At 40.2% G+C, this 14,132-nt stretch overlaps 1 protein-coding gene across 4 annotated transcripts in view; it reads left to right on the top strand.

The window, feature by feature from the left end:
* The window catches only part of BTBD9 (BTB domain containing 9), a 411,236-nt gene that overhangs the window by 332,051 nt on the left and 65,053 nt on the right, over positions 1-14,132 (top strand). For all 4 annotated transcript variants that reach the window (XR_009533526.1, XR_009533527.1, XM_060109198.1 and 1 more), the window contains exon 9: positions 1,696-1,803. Coding sequence is in view for 2 of the 4 variants with exons in the window: in XM_060109198.1 (XP_059965181.1) it covers positions 1,696-1,803 (108 nt within the window). In the remaining 2 variants the exon portion in view is untranslated. The remainder of the gene's footprint in view (positions 1-1,695; positions 1,804-14,132) is intronic.

Consider the following 14,132-nt stretch of genomic DNA (forward strand, 5'->3'; position numbering starts at 1 on the left):
TGTACTCTCATTGATAGCAAACAAAATTACAATTGAAAATAAGGAACTAAGGGGAAAGCGGAGCACAGTGGCATTTCTAATCCTTAGTAATAGCTTTAGAGGTGACACTAAACTGAACTTGTGTAAAAGATTGTCATTGATTGTAATTGCAGGATTAAGGAGAAATAATACAAACTACTTTTGTAGAGTGGTAGGTTATAGGTTGTAAACTATGACCCAGATACATAACCTGGGAGTAAAGGAAACATTTGACAGCAGAGTACAGAAAGGGGCTTTGGTCAGGACACCAGGTTGGAACCCTCACTGAGTTTAGATAAATTACTTAACAGCTTTAAGCCTCACTTTCACCATATATAATTTGATGAGAATAATAATGCTTGCTAACAGGACTTTTGGAAAGATTTAATAAGTGACATAGAGCATTTAGCATAGGGCCTGGTACATGGTAAGCATTAAAGAAATGTTGGCCATTATAATAATAATGATCATTGTTGTTATTGTTACAAATGATCTACTGATATTCACTCAGCAAATATTCATTGAGCTCTGTGTGAGAGTCTGTGCCAAGTCCTGCATGTGGAAAAACCAATAAGACATAGACACTGTCTTCAGGGAGCTCACTCTGTTCTAGCTGGTAGAGGAAACAAATGTGCATGCCCAACTGTAAAGCAATAAGATAGATATCTTCTATGGGAAGGACTTTTGAGGCTGAAATGATAGAAAACAATGATCTCTCACCACAGTGGCACTGTCAGAAGCAAAAGACTGGACTGTGGTCTGCTCCCATATTATAATATTTTGATTCTTTTTTTATTCTATTTTTAAAATTCAGGAATGACACACATACAGTGCACAAACCTTTTGTGAATAGCTTGATGAATATTTACACATGTATATACCCATTTAACTTCCACTAGATCAAAATTAGCCCATTTCCAGCATCCTAGAATGTTCCCTCACCCTTTCCCAATCATTCCCTCCCCCAGAGGTAACTACCATTCTGACTCCTGTCACCATAGATAAATCTTGTCTCTTTTGAGCTTCAAGTAAATAAAATCACATAGTCAATACTTTGGTTCTTATCTGAGCTGAAAAGGGGGATAAGAAGAACAGGACCAATATAATCAATTTCTAAGAAATAAAAAGTTTTACTGATGAATACATGTTTGCCTGTATCTCCCAATCAGGCAGTCTTATGAAAACTATACAGAAAGTCTGGTCAGAATGAGAAGGAACCTGAAACATGTTTAAGGTCATTGGGGCATACTAGTAACTACCACTTAGAATACCAATTAGAAAGCACAGATTTCCCCATGAACAGTGGTCTCAAGGGTGTTACCTTTGTTCAGCCCAGCCAAAGAGATGAGAGCTGGAAGAATCAGGAAGGGGGATTTGGGGACATCTCCCTGAGAAGCCAATCAGAAGATCTTTGCCACTTGGGGGACAGAGGCCGCCTGGGGTTGGGTGACTTGTGAAATAAATTTTTAAAGAAACAAGCCTCTCACTGCAGGCTGACTCCACCTTCTCCGAGCTTGCTTTCGTTGGGGATTCACTTTCTTTCTTTGGTCCTGGAATTGTGTGGGCAAAGAAGACAGGTTGGAAGGCTAGAGTAGACATAGATCCCCTCACTCACACAGCCTAAGGAAAGAGCCAGGTGGAGCATTCACAGCATTCTTATGTTTTCCTCCTGTTCAGGTTATTACTGTGGGACTGTGACGATCGGAGCTATAGCTACTACGTCGAGGTTTCCACCAACCAGCAGCAGTGGACCATGGTAGCCGACAGAACTAAAGTCACCTGCAAGTAAGTTACATCCTTCATGAATTTATACCACTTTAAAAGACAGTCTTTCCACTAGATTCAGAAGGTTCCAATGAAGATTCATGGAGTCACCAAATTGTATTCTTATTTGGAGGTTAAAACATTCTGATGATCCTTTACTTCAGTTTTGACTATTAAGTACTTGGATGAGAATTTACTTTATATGACCAAAGAAGCATCTCTTATTCTGTGGTTTTAACTTAACTTTTAAAAATGGCATGTATCTAAGCAGGGAAAAGAAAGATACTTTCCACATGCAGTCCTCTCTCAGGCCCTCCCCCCACATCCCATACTACCCCTTCGGGACTTTTTTCTTCCTTAGTGATTTTTGCTGATGCAATACATACTTTAGTAGTATTCTGAGACTCTCACCTATTCCCCACCCTCATATCATTCTCAGGGTTACCTTTAAATATTTATTTCATCTCCATGTTAGTTACACTGTTACCTAAACTAAGGAAAGTTTGTATCTTAGGTCTCCTGTGGGAAACAGAAACATTTCATGCATATGGCATTGGGGCTCTGTTTGACCTTACCTGGTTATGGGTGAAGCCAGGCAGAAGGATTTTGAGTTCTGACCAGCTTAGAATCATGCTAAGAATGAATGTAACCACCACTCAGATTGAAATGAGCACATCTGCAGCATCCTAGAAGGTTCCCTCATACCTTTTCCCAGTCATTGCCTGAAAAAAGCTCAGCACCTTTTTGTGTAGAGCCAGATGCTGTGGGAGGCAAGATAAAGCAAATAGCTGAGATTTCTTTTTTTAATTTTAATTGAGATATGATTCCCATACCATAGAATTCACCCTTTTAAACTGTACAATTTAGTGGTTTTTAGTATGTTCAGAGTTGTGCCATCATCATGACTATCTACTGTTCCAAAACATTTCACCACCCCAAAAAGAAACCTCCTGCCCATTAGCAGTCTCCCCATTTCCCTCCAGAGCCCACAGCCTCAGCACCCAGTAATCTGCTTTCTGTCGCTATGGATTTACATATTCTGGACGTTTCATATAAATGGAATCATATACTATGTGATCTTTTGCTCCAGCCTCCTTTCACTTAGTATAATGTTTTCAGGGTTCATTCATGTTATAGCATGTATCAGTACTTCATTTCCTTTTTATAACTGAATAGTATTCCATAATATAGGAATATATATAGCACATTTTGTTTATCCATTTAGCAGCTGATGAACATTTGAATTGTTTCTGCTTTTTGGCTATTATGAGTATTGCTGCTATGAACATTCCTGTACAAGTTTTTGTGTGAACATATGTTTTCAGTTCTCTTGTATATATACCTATGAGTGGAATTGTTGGGTCTTATAGTAACTCTATGTTTAAGTTTTTGAGGAACTGCCAAACTTGTCCACAACAGCTGTACCATTTTGCATTCCTACCAGCAGTGTAACAAGGTTTCAATTTATCCACATTCTTGCCAATACTTGTTACTGTCTTTTTGTTCATAGCCGTCCTAGTGGGAGTGAAGTAGCATCTCATAGTGGTTTTGATTTGCATTTTCCTGATGGCTAATGATGTTGAACATCTTTTCAAGATTTCATAATAGCATTAATGCTGGCTTGTTTGATGCAATGTCTGACATCCTCACCATTATTATTATAGTAATTTTGTAGCATGTTTGTATTGGTTAGGGTAACATTTGCTGCTGTAACAAATAGTGGCTTCAATATGTCAGTGGCTTAACACAATAGTGTACTTCTCAGTCATGAGTATTCCTAGTTGTCAAGTGGCTCTTCACAGATGATTGAGGAACCCAGGTGTCTTCCTTCTTGTGGTTCTGCCATCATCTAGGGCCTCATCATCATCATTTGCATCTAGCTGATAGATGGGGAAAGAGCAGAGAGAAGGTAAACCTGGATCTGAACAGCCTTGGCCTGGGTATAGTAAACATCACTTCCACTTGCATTCCACTGGGGAGAACTAGTCAGTTGCCACACTAGATACTAGTAGGACTAGGAAACATAGTCAGCTCCTGGCTGGGCAGCCACTTCTCAGTGGATCACAGATCTTGTAGCCATCTCTACCATACCAGAAGAAAACTAACAATTATTTAGTGACTAGTATTCCTTTACCTGCATGTATTTTATCTTATTCTGTCCTGAATACAAAATACCTTGTGTGGGATATTGTCCTCATTTTATAAAAGAGAGAATGAAGGGCTCTTTCTCCGGTACCACATTCCCTCCTAGAACCCAAAGCATTGCTAAACCAAGGTGGATGATGAACACTGGGAAATGAAGTGATTCACTTATTTCCAAGCTCCCAGAACCCTTTTTATACACTAGGAAGGCCTTCAAGGCCCATGAACAACCACCCATTTATCTTTCCAGAGTCATTGCTTATTGGGTATACAGCTCACAAACCAGACCCTCTCTTCCTCATCTTTTACACATCTCACTGGTTACCATCACCCATCTCTTCTGTCATTTTATGAGTTATAAATTGGATTCGTCATCTCTTTTATGTCCCCCTGTTGAAGGTGTTATACAATTGGGTTTTCAACAAGAACTGGTTGACTAACTACTGACAAGGTACATATCATAATGATTTTATATTTATTTAAATGGGTTTTTCTTGATTCAAAAACCCATTCACTCATTAGATCCTCTCCCAGTAGCCTTGCATTAAGTCATCAGCACCTTTTTTTTTTCTCTTTTTAATTTTTTGTTTCCATTAGTTGGTGGGTTTCAATAATATAAGTGTTTTTAACCTTATATGTTAGCACTTAGATATTATAGCAGTAAGTGTTTTACAAATTAATAAATAATATATTAGAAGAACAAGAGTAATAGCAAGAAGGTGAGTGCCTGTTAATCCTCTAGGAATCAATGGAGCCAAAGGTTATGCTTTAATGCTTATAGACATAACCTGAATCTATTGTGCCTCCCATTTTTGAGTTAGTTCTTAGAAGATGTATTGGTTGGCCAACAAGTTCGTTCGGGTTTTCCTGTAACATCTTATGGAAGATATGTAGATGATAAAAGAAGAAAGCCTTTCCTTTTGAACTAATGTACTCCAGAGCAGTCCTCAAGAGAGGATCCTATTAGCTTCAAGTATTGTAGCCTGTTTTTTTTGTGTGTGTGTGGTACGTGTGCCTCTCACTGTTGTGGCCTCTCCCGTTGCGGAGCACAGGCTCCGGATGCGCAGGCCCAGCGGCCATGGCTCACGGGCCCAGCTGCTCCGCGGCATGTGGGATCCTCCCAGACCGGGGCACGAACCCGTGTCCCCTGCATCGGCAGGCGGACTCTCAACCACTGCGCCACCAGGGAAGCCCTGTAGCCTGTTTTTTAGTGAAGTAAAGTATGCAAGTCATGTTATAAATGAAATTCTGTAGGACCATTAGAAATCAATAGCCCTGCCTCTTGATAGCATTCTGCCTAGTCAAGAAATCAGAGGACAAATTTTTGCTGTCCTCTGAAAAAGACCTAGGGAGTGAGATTCTCCAATGTCTTCCTATAAATTCCTGCTCCTGGATTAGGATAGTTTCCTTTTTTGGCCTGCTACAGTTGGAGCTTTCAGGATAAAGGCTCATTTTCTATCACAGATAATCCTGTTTTTGTATTGACTGATTTGGGGTGTTCCCCAGCTTATTGAGATGTAATTGATATATAACATTGTATAAGGTTAGACTGTACAACACAATGATTTGGTAGATGTATATACTGCGAAATGATCACCACAGCAAGTTTACCATCCATCACCTCACCTAGTTATAATTTTATTTCTAATGGTGAGAACTTTTAAGATCTACTCTCTTAGTAACTTTGAAATATACAAATGTACTGTTAACGATAGTCACCGTGCTGTACATTACATCCCAAGAACATATTTATCTTATAATAGGAAGTTTGTACCTTTTAACCACCTTCTCCCATTTCCCTCACCCCGCCCCGCCAGCACCTGGCAACCATCAGTCTGTTCTGTTTTTATGAGTTTGTTTGTTTAGATTTCACATATAAGTGAGATCATGCAATATTTGTCTTTCTCTGTCTGAGTTACTTCACTTAGCATAATGCCCTCAAGGTTTATATATGTTTTCACAAATGTATCAGCTGATTTTGTTTATTTATTTTTTTATTATTATTTTTTAATTTATTTATTTTATTTTTATTTTTGGCTGTGTTGGGTCTTCGTTGCTGTGCGCGGGCTTCCTCTAGTTGCGGCGAGCGAGGGCTACTCTTCGTTGTGGTGTGCAGGCTTCTCATTATAGTGGCTTCTCTTGTTGCGGAGCACGGGCTCTAGGTGCATGGGCTTCAGTAGTTGTGGCGCGTGGGCTCAGTAGTTGTGGCTCATGGGCTCAAGAGCGCAGGCTCAGTAGTTGTGGCGCACGGGCTTAGTTGCTCCGTGGCATGTGGGATTTTCCCGGACCAGGGCTCGAACCCGTGTCCCCTGCATTGGCAGGCGGATTCTTAACCAGTGCACCATCAGGGAACCCCCTATCAGCTGATTTTATAAAATTACTTTTTGTTCTCTTTTTTCACATAATCTTCCTGTACCTTTTAACCTTATTTCACTTTTTTTAGAAAATAAATTATTTATTTTTGTCTGCGTTGGGTCTTTGTTGCTGTGCGCAGGCTTTCTGTGGTTGTGGCGAGTGAGGGCTATTCTTCATTGCAGTGCACGGACTTCTCATTGCGGTGGCTTCTCTTGTTGCGGAACCCGGGCTCTAGGCATGCGGGCTTCCGTAGTTGTGGCTCGCGGGCTCTAGAGCGCAGGCTCGGTAGTTGTGGTGCACGGGCTTAGTTGCGCCACAGCATGTGGGATCTTCCCGGACCAGGGCTTGAACCCGTGTCCCCTACATTGGCAGGTGGATTCTTAACAACTGTGCCACCCGGGAACTCCCTTATTTCACTTCTTAATCGTTGATTCCTTTTCTCTACTGTCTTCTAAATTGCTGAACCCTAAATCTGTGTCAGTACAGTAAAATACTAACATCAGTTTTTCTTTTTTTATTATAAATGTAAAACATGCCCATGGAAAGTTATTTTCAACAGTCCAAAAAGATATAAGTGAAAAGTAAATTTTTACCCTCCCATCTTCTTCTGTTTCATTCCTCAGAAGTAACTACTTTTGACTTTTTTTAGTTTTTATAACTTCTCAATTATAAATAATATTTTTATATCTCTATTTATCAACTTCACTAACTCCTTGGTATAAAAATAAATGAGGAATTTAGCTCACTTAACCACTCCTCATTTTTTGTTAGTTATGTTTTTCTTTTTAGTTCTACTATTACTTACCTTTTAAAATTAAACAATGTACTTAAACCTCTATTTTTTGATCCATCAGTTGTGGATAGTGTATTTTGACTCCCTACTATGTTAGTAAAGAAATTACTACCCCTACATTTCCCTCTGTCTCTCCCCATCTGTTAGCTGTCCCACCTCATTGACATTGTGAAGATTTATGATATTATTTTCTGTTTTTTTTTAATTTATTTAAATCTTCCATGTGTTGGCTATAAACTGATCCTGAAAAGGGAAAACCACTAAGAACTCATTATAATATTATGATTATATGAACATTGCTCCCTACAGATCTAGTAATTCATTGGCTCTGTAGTGAGGGAAATGCTGTTCAACGTCACTGAACTTGTGCCCCTCTTGGAAGAATTGTACTGTGTTCAGATCACAGATTTGATTTTCTTATAAGTACTCAGAAGTACTCCACAAATGATAAATAACTAGCTTCATATTAGCCAGCTTTTTGTTTTCCTGGAGTTCCTAATTGCCTCTTTTTCCTGTTACAGAAGTTCTGAAGCATACTTTTGTTTGCTGGTTAATTTTTTCCCCTTTTTTTAATTGACGTATAGTTGATGTACAATATTACATAAGTTACAGGTGTACAATATAGTGATTCACAATTTTTAAAGGTTATACTCTATTTGTAGTTATAAAATATTGTCTATATTCCCTGTGTTGTACAGTATATTCTTGCAGCTTATCTTATACGTAATAGTTTGTACCTCTTAGTTCCCTACCCCATATGGTCCCTCCTCCCCTCCCCACTGGTAATGACTAGTTTGTTTTCTGTATCTTTTTTTTTATTATTATTTAAAAAATTTAAAAAATGTTTTGGCTGCATTGGGTCTTCGTTGCTACACACGGGCTTTCTCTAGTTGTGGTGAGTGGGGGCTATTCTGTTGCAGTGCGTGGGCTTCTCACTGAGGTGGCTTCTCTTGTTGCAGAGCACGGGCTCTAGGTGCGCAGGCTTCAGTAGTTGCAGCACACAGCCCTAGAGTGTGCAGGCTTCAGGAGTTGTGGCGTGTGGGCTCAGTAGTTGTGGCGCATGGGCTTAGTTGCTCCACAGCATGTGGGATCTTCCCAGACCAGGGATCAAACCCGTGTCCCCTGTACTGGCAGGAGGATTCTTAACCACTGCGCCACCAGGGAAGTCCCTCTTCTCTGTATCTTTGAGTCTGTTTTTTTTCTTTCACTAGTTTGTTGTATTTTTTAGATTCCACATATAAGTGATATCTTACGGTATTTGTCTTTCTCTGTCTGACTTATTTCACTTAGCATAATATCCTCCAAGTCCATCCATGTTGTTGCAAATGGCAAGATTTCATCCTTTTTTATGACTGAGTAGTACTCCATTTTGTGTGTGTGTGTGTGTATCACAGCTTCTTTATCCATTCTTCTGTTGATGGACACTTAGGTTGCTTCCATATCTTGGCAATTATAAATAATGCTGCTATGAACATTGGGGTGCATGTATCATTTTGAATTAGTGGCTTTGTTTTTTTCGGATATATACCCAGGAGTGGAATTGCTGTGTCATATGGTAGTTCTGTCTTTAGTTTTTTGAGAAACCTCCATACTGTTTTCCACAGTGGCTGCAGCAGTTTACATCACATCATTGGTTAATTTTTGAACAGACTGCTTCCTAGGCCTACTCTACAGCTGTGATCTTTTTGTAGAATGTGGGTAAAGGGGTAATAAAACCCTTTTTCCTTTCCAGGAGATATTGTCCTTTGGCCCAGTTACCTTTCTAGATCTCTTCCCCTGAAAATCTGATCGAAGTGGAATGTCAGCTGGGTTATTAGGCAACATTGCTTATGATAAAAATCACCCCTGATTGGTCAATTGCATCTGGCTGGGAGGACTTTTAATATCTGGTTGGAAGTCATAGCTTTGGGTTTCCTGAGTGTGATGACTTGTGACTAGACATGTCCCTCATGAAAGTTCTGGGATCTGTGTTTATGGAACTATTATAAGAGATCTGATTTTCAATTTGAAATATAAGGCTTCTAGGCCAGAGAGGCCCACACCTGCCCAGAGTAAGTCTTATACACTCACCTGAGCTGTGTCACTTGCATGCCAGCAGGAATGACTCCTGTACATTTGTATGGACTGCTACAAGGGCTCCCCCTGAGGAGGAATGCCTGCTGCTACCCTGGTGGCACACTGTCTTTTCTCTTCTCTCTCCTGGGTGAATTTGAAGCCAAATATGACTTGATTGGGTCTTAGTTAAGAAGATCCCTTATGAGCATTGCACAGAGTAAAGCTATAGGTAATTTCTTCAGAAAGGGTATGTGGAAGGCAAATTTTCAGAATACTTGCATACCTGAATCATAGTTTAACTGGGTATAGAGTTCAGTTCCTTCAGAATTTTGAAAGCTTGGATTTATTGCCATCTATCATCTAATGTTGCTGATGAGAAATCTGATATAATCAGATTCTTATTCTTTGTAGTAATTTGTTTTTCCCTATAGAAGCCTTTAGGATCTTCTCTTCATCCTTGGAGGTCTTAAATTTCACACTGGTATGGCAGGATGTGGGTTGTTTTTCTTCCATCCTGCTCAGTTTGCTATTATATGGAAATCTGCCCAATTCCCCTCAGATTTATGAATAATGTTTCATCCACCTACCATTTTCTAGAAATTCAACAAAATCTTGATTTGCTAATAGCCTTCTTTTGAGTTTGCAATACTATTATGAAGGTGTCTCCTTTGTACTTCTTTGATGTCACCTCACTGGTTTCCAGGAAGGGAGCAAGGTAAATGTGCCTATAATGTTGGCCATCTTGAACTTGCAGTCCCAGAAGCTCTACTGCATGGGCTATTGATACTCCCCAGTGACCCCATGTCCTTTACCTTTCCTTCCTTGTGCCTGGCTGCGTTTCTCCTGTGTTATGCAGCTGTCTTGTTTCCTGCCAGCATGTGCTCCTTACATATTGACCTCCTACATGTTCATTTTTAAACTGTTTCTTCACTTTGTCTTGGTTCCATTGACTAATAATTCTGTCTGCCAAAGTGTTAGTGATGTAGGCCATCATCTTTCCAAGACTGTGCCCCCTTGGCAAACATTTTGGCAAATATAAAAAATTAGATATAAAAAATTGGGTAATACTGAAGATTTTCTTTTTCCACTTGAGATTTCTGTGGTCCTATTCTGGAACTACCTAGTGTCTCTAGATTTTAGGCTGATTTTCTCACAGACTGTCCATCTGCCTGCCAGATATACTAACCAGATTTCCTTTTGAGTAAGTTTTCTTCCCTAGCCTAAGTGGTCATTAAAATGACGTTGTAAAGAGGTTTTAGGGAATTCCCTGGCAGTCCAGTGGTTAGGACTCCGAGCTCTCACTGCCAAGGGCCTGGGTTCGATCCCTGGTTAGGGAACTAAAATCCCATAAGCCATGTGGCATGGCCAAGAAAAACCAAAAAAACAAAAGAAACAGAGTTTTTAATAACTTAAGAAAATACTTATACAAGATTTTTTTAAACAGGATACAAAATTATAGAATTATAATCACAAGTAGAAAAAAAAAACAATGGAAGAAGAAAGCCAGAAGAAAATATGCCAAAATGTTAATAATGGTTGACTTTGTATATTGGGATTAGGGAAATTATTTCTAGTTTCCTACATTTTTGACCAATTTACATGTACTTCTTTTAAAATCAAAAGGAAAACTTTATTTGAAAAAGATTTTTTTTTTCTAGATGCTGCCATAAATGTCTTGTAGAGATTTGTCCTTGACATTATTTGAGTAGCATATGCTGGCAGAGTGGCATGGTTTATTTACTGTCAGCAATAAATTAAAGAAATTAAATAAGTGCTGTACATAGCAATATCCTAGTAGCTTTTCAGAACCTTGAAGCCACTTACCCTAAGCACAAGTGCTTCCCTGAAAAGGACACCTGAGCCACACTTTCCTTATGCTTCTCCCCTTGGGCCTCTCAGAGCCCAGTTCTCCAAGAGTACTTCTTCCTTTCATCTTTCCCCAGGACTTCAGAAGTCCATTTCCACTTGGGTTTCCCCACTCAGAGGGGCCTGGCTTACTTGAGACCGTGGAACACTACCTTGGATCAGGCAATCTCTATAGCATCCTAACTTTAGAAAGTTTCTCCCCTGGGCCTTCCCTGAGAAGCACTTTGACAGTCTCTATGTCACCTGGAAAGGCCTCTGTAAGGACAGCTCGTCTGCTCCCTGTACTTCAGCCTGACAGTATTCCTATCTGAGAAGCAGTGTGTCCCCTTTGCTGAATGTTCTGTCATTTAGTCCTGGGGAGGGGCAACATTCTGTTCTGGGGTCTGTTTCTATTTATTCACTAGGAATCTTAGAATGAGAAGTCATGTTTCTTTCTCTAAGTGCTGCAGTGGTTGAGGACAACGGGATAAATGAAAGGTGGAGAGCCACAGCCTCAGTAAACTCTGCCAAAGTGTAGCAAGATTGAAAAATGGGACATTTAAACCTAGACTGTTTATTTACCTTCCTGCATCTTCTTTGCCACTGTTAGTGATAAAGTTGAAAAAGCTTCCTTTCCACCAGCTTTGTTTCTTAGGCTGGCACCTAACAAAATGAAAATCTTGGGTTGGTTCCAGGAGTTCACTGCTAATCATGTGACCTGGGGTTGTGTGTAGAGGGATTGGGGTCACTAATGTGATGCAATAGAAAGAAAGTGGGATTTAATGGAGAAAATAACTTCACCTTTGAGACCGCTGATGAGAAGAAGTTCCTGTTTAGTGTCAAGTTTTAGTTTCCAGGATGGGATTGCAGATCTTGGCTGTTGCATAGGTCCTGTATTGAAATATTACCATTTTTTGTGAGTCTACTGTGGTAATGGGTGGGCTGCCCTCCTCAGATCCCCTTCCCTGAGCCGTTGGAGGGGTGTGCTTGCTGTTCCTTCTTGAAGCGTGAGCCAGTTAATGGGCTCTGGTTATGTAATTGTCACTTTTAAAATGTTCGATGGAGATTTTATTTTTCTCTTTTCATACTTAATTCCATTTCTCTACACAGCATTTGACAGCAATGAAAAAAGCTAGTCATGTTCTTTCCTGTGTGTTTTTTTTTTAAAGGGCAAACATTGGTGTTAATTTTGTCAAGAGTTTTAGAACTTGAATGATAGAGAAACATGTATCTGTAAGAGGAATGGCAAAAAAAAAATGAAAAAAAAAATAACAGAATTCAGATAAAACACAGAGGATAAGTCTGGTACTAGGCAGACCCCTGTGTTAATGATGAAGTATCAGAGCCTGCCTTGTGGAAGGCATCTATCTGTTAGACCAGACTTGGAAACACTTGTTAATCATACTTTTGTTTATGGGGTTATGAAGTAGCCGGAGTAGATGAATATTTTGGAATAAAAAACATCAAAAGGGAGTCAGTCACTTATCCTTGCATGTCTAGAGAAGGGATTTACCTTTTGTATTGCAGAAACTTTTTAAGGAAAAGTTCACCCCTGTGTTGGAAGCCACATGGAAAGTAGATTTTGATGCTAAGTGTGTGAACTGAGTTGTAAGTTTAGAGCTATCGGCAGGTTCTGTGGACCACCAGTGGAGAGGCTTCTCCCCACCCAGAACATTTGACAGGTGATGGCTCTGGAAGGAAATGAAGTCCCCTTGGATAGCCAATGATCAGGAGAGAAAAGCTGAGAGCTCTTTTCCCTCTTCCTTGCTTAACCCAGGAGCCTTGTTATTCTGTGAGGATAATAATTTTTCCATGCCTATTATTTAAAAAAAAAATGAGGCATGCCTCAATAAAACTTTCTCAGTGAGCTGTGTGAGTACACTTAAAATGTACATAGTCAGAAAGATTTTTCTTTTTTATGGAAATAGCTTTCATATTAATATTATAGTCCAGATGACAAAGATACGTCAAGACCACCTAGTCCAACTACCTTCATCGGTCTCCTCTCTCCTCTGCTAACTGACCCCTCGACATTCTCTCTGTACCCTCCCTCAAGTTTACCTCACTTACTGTAGCCAGAGTGGCATTTTTCAAGCACAACTCTTGTACTATATCTGCTTAGAACCCTTAACTGGCTTCCCATTGCTTTCTGGATAAAGACCATGATTCTTCACGTGGCCTAGAGGGCCTATACAACCTGCCCCCCTCCTGCCTCTCCAGACTTATTCTGCATCACCCTCCCTGTGCTCCCCATGTTCACATCAGCCTAGCTTCCTCTCACATCCCACCACATGTCATACTCTGTCCTCCCACAGAGCTTTTGCACGTGCCATGGCCTCTCTCTGGAGCCCACACCCCTGCCCTTTGTCTGGTAAACCCTTATTATCCTTTTGTTCTCAGCTCAAGTCCACTTTCTCAGGAAGTCTGCCCTGACCACCTGTGGCGACCATTGTTTGTTATTCCCTCTCAGAGAACCAAGCTTCTTTCCTTTGCAGCTGATACTACAGTTTGCACTGACACTTTGCTTAGCAAGGTTATTAAATTACTGTTGTTCTTCCCCTATAGAATGGAAGCACCATCAGAGCAGGGATTTAGTCTGTTTCACTCACTCTTAGCCATGGTTGCCTAGCAAGGACCTAGCACTTGTATTGTTTGAGTGAATGAATGGATGAGTGCTACCTGTCTCCAATCATGCATGCGTGTTAGTTTCTTCTGTCCTCCTTCTGTCTGGAGCTCTGGTCATCAAAGGGCTCAATCAGGACCTCTGTCCATCCCAGCTCAGATGCTGTCACACAGAACAAGGAAGAGTTTGTGGGAGAAAATAAAAGTCGCTTGTTGCCCTGCTAATGTAGTCCTTGTAGACTAGAAATGTGTCTTCCCAGCATCCTGTTATTAATCGATTATTGATCTGTCATCCTTGATTCATTTATAGTCTTATTCCACAGCTTCGATTATTGCCAGAGTTTAGTTTTCTCTGGTCTCCACCATCTATCCTTGCCCCTCAAGTTAATGACTTGGATCCCCCAGTAACAGTTTATCACTTGAGATTGGTTACTGGCTGGAAGTCCATTACTTTTATTTGTAAACACTCACAGAGAGAGTAGAGTTTTTCTTTATGGAGGAGCTGAGTGCTTTAAAAACTGTTTGCCAGCTGTGTCCC

Source organism: Mesoplodon densirostris, chromosome 10 (assembly GCF_025265405.1).
Source record: "Mesoplodon densirostris isolate mMesDen1 chromosome 10, mMesDen1 primary haplotype, whole genome shotgun sequence".
NCBI lineage: Eukaryota > Metazoa > Chordata > Mammalia > Artiodactyla > Ziphiidae > Mesoplodon > Mesoplodon densirostris.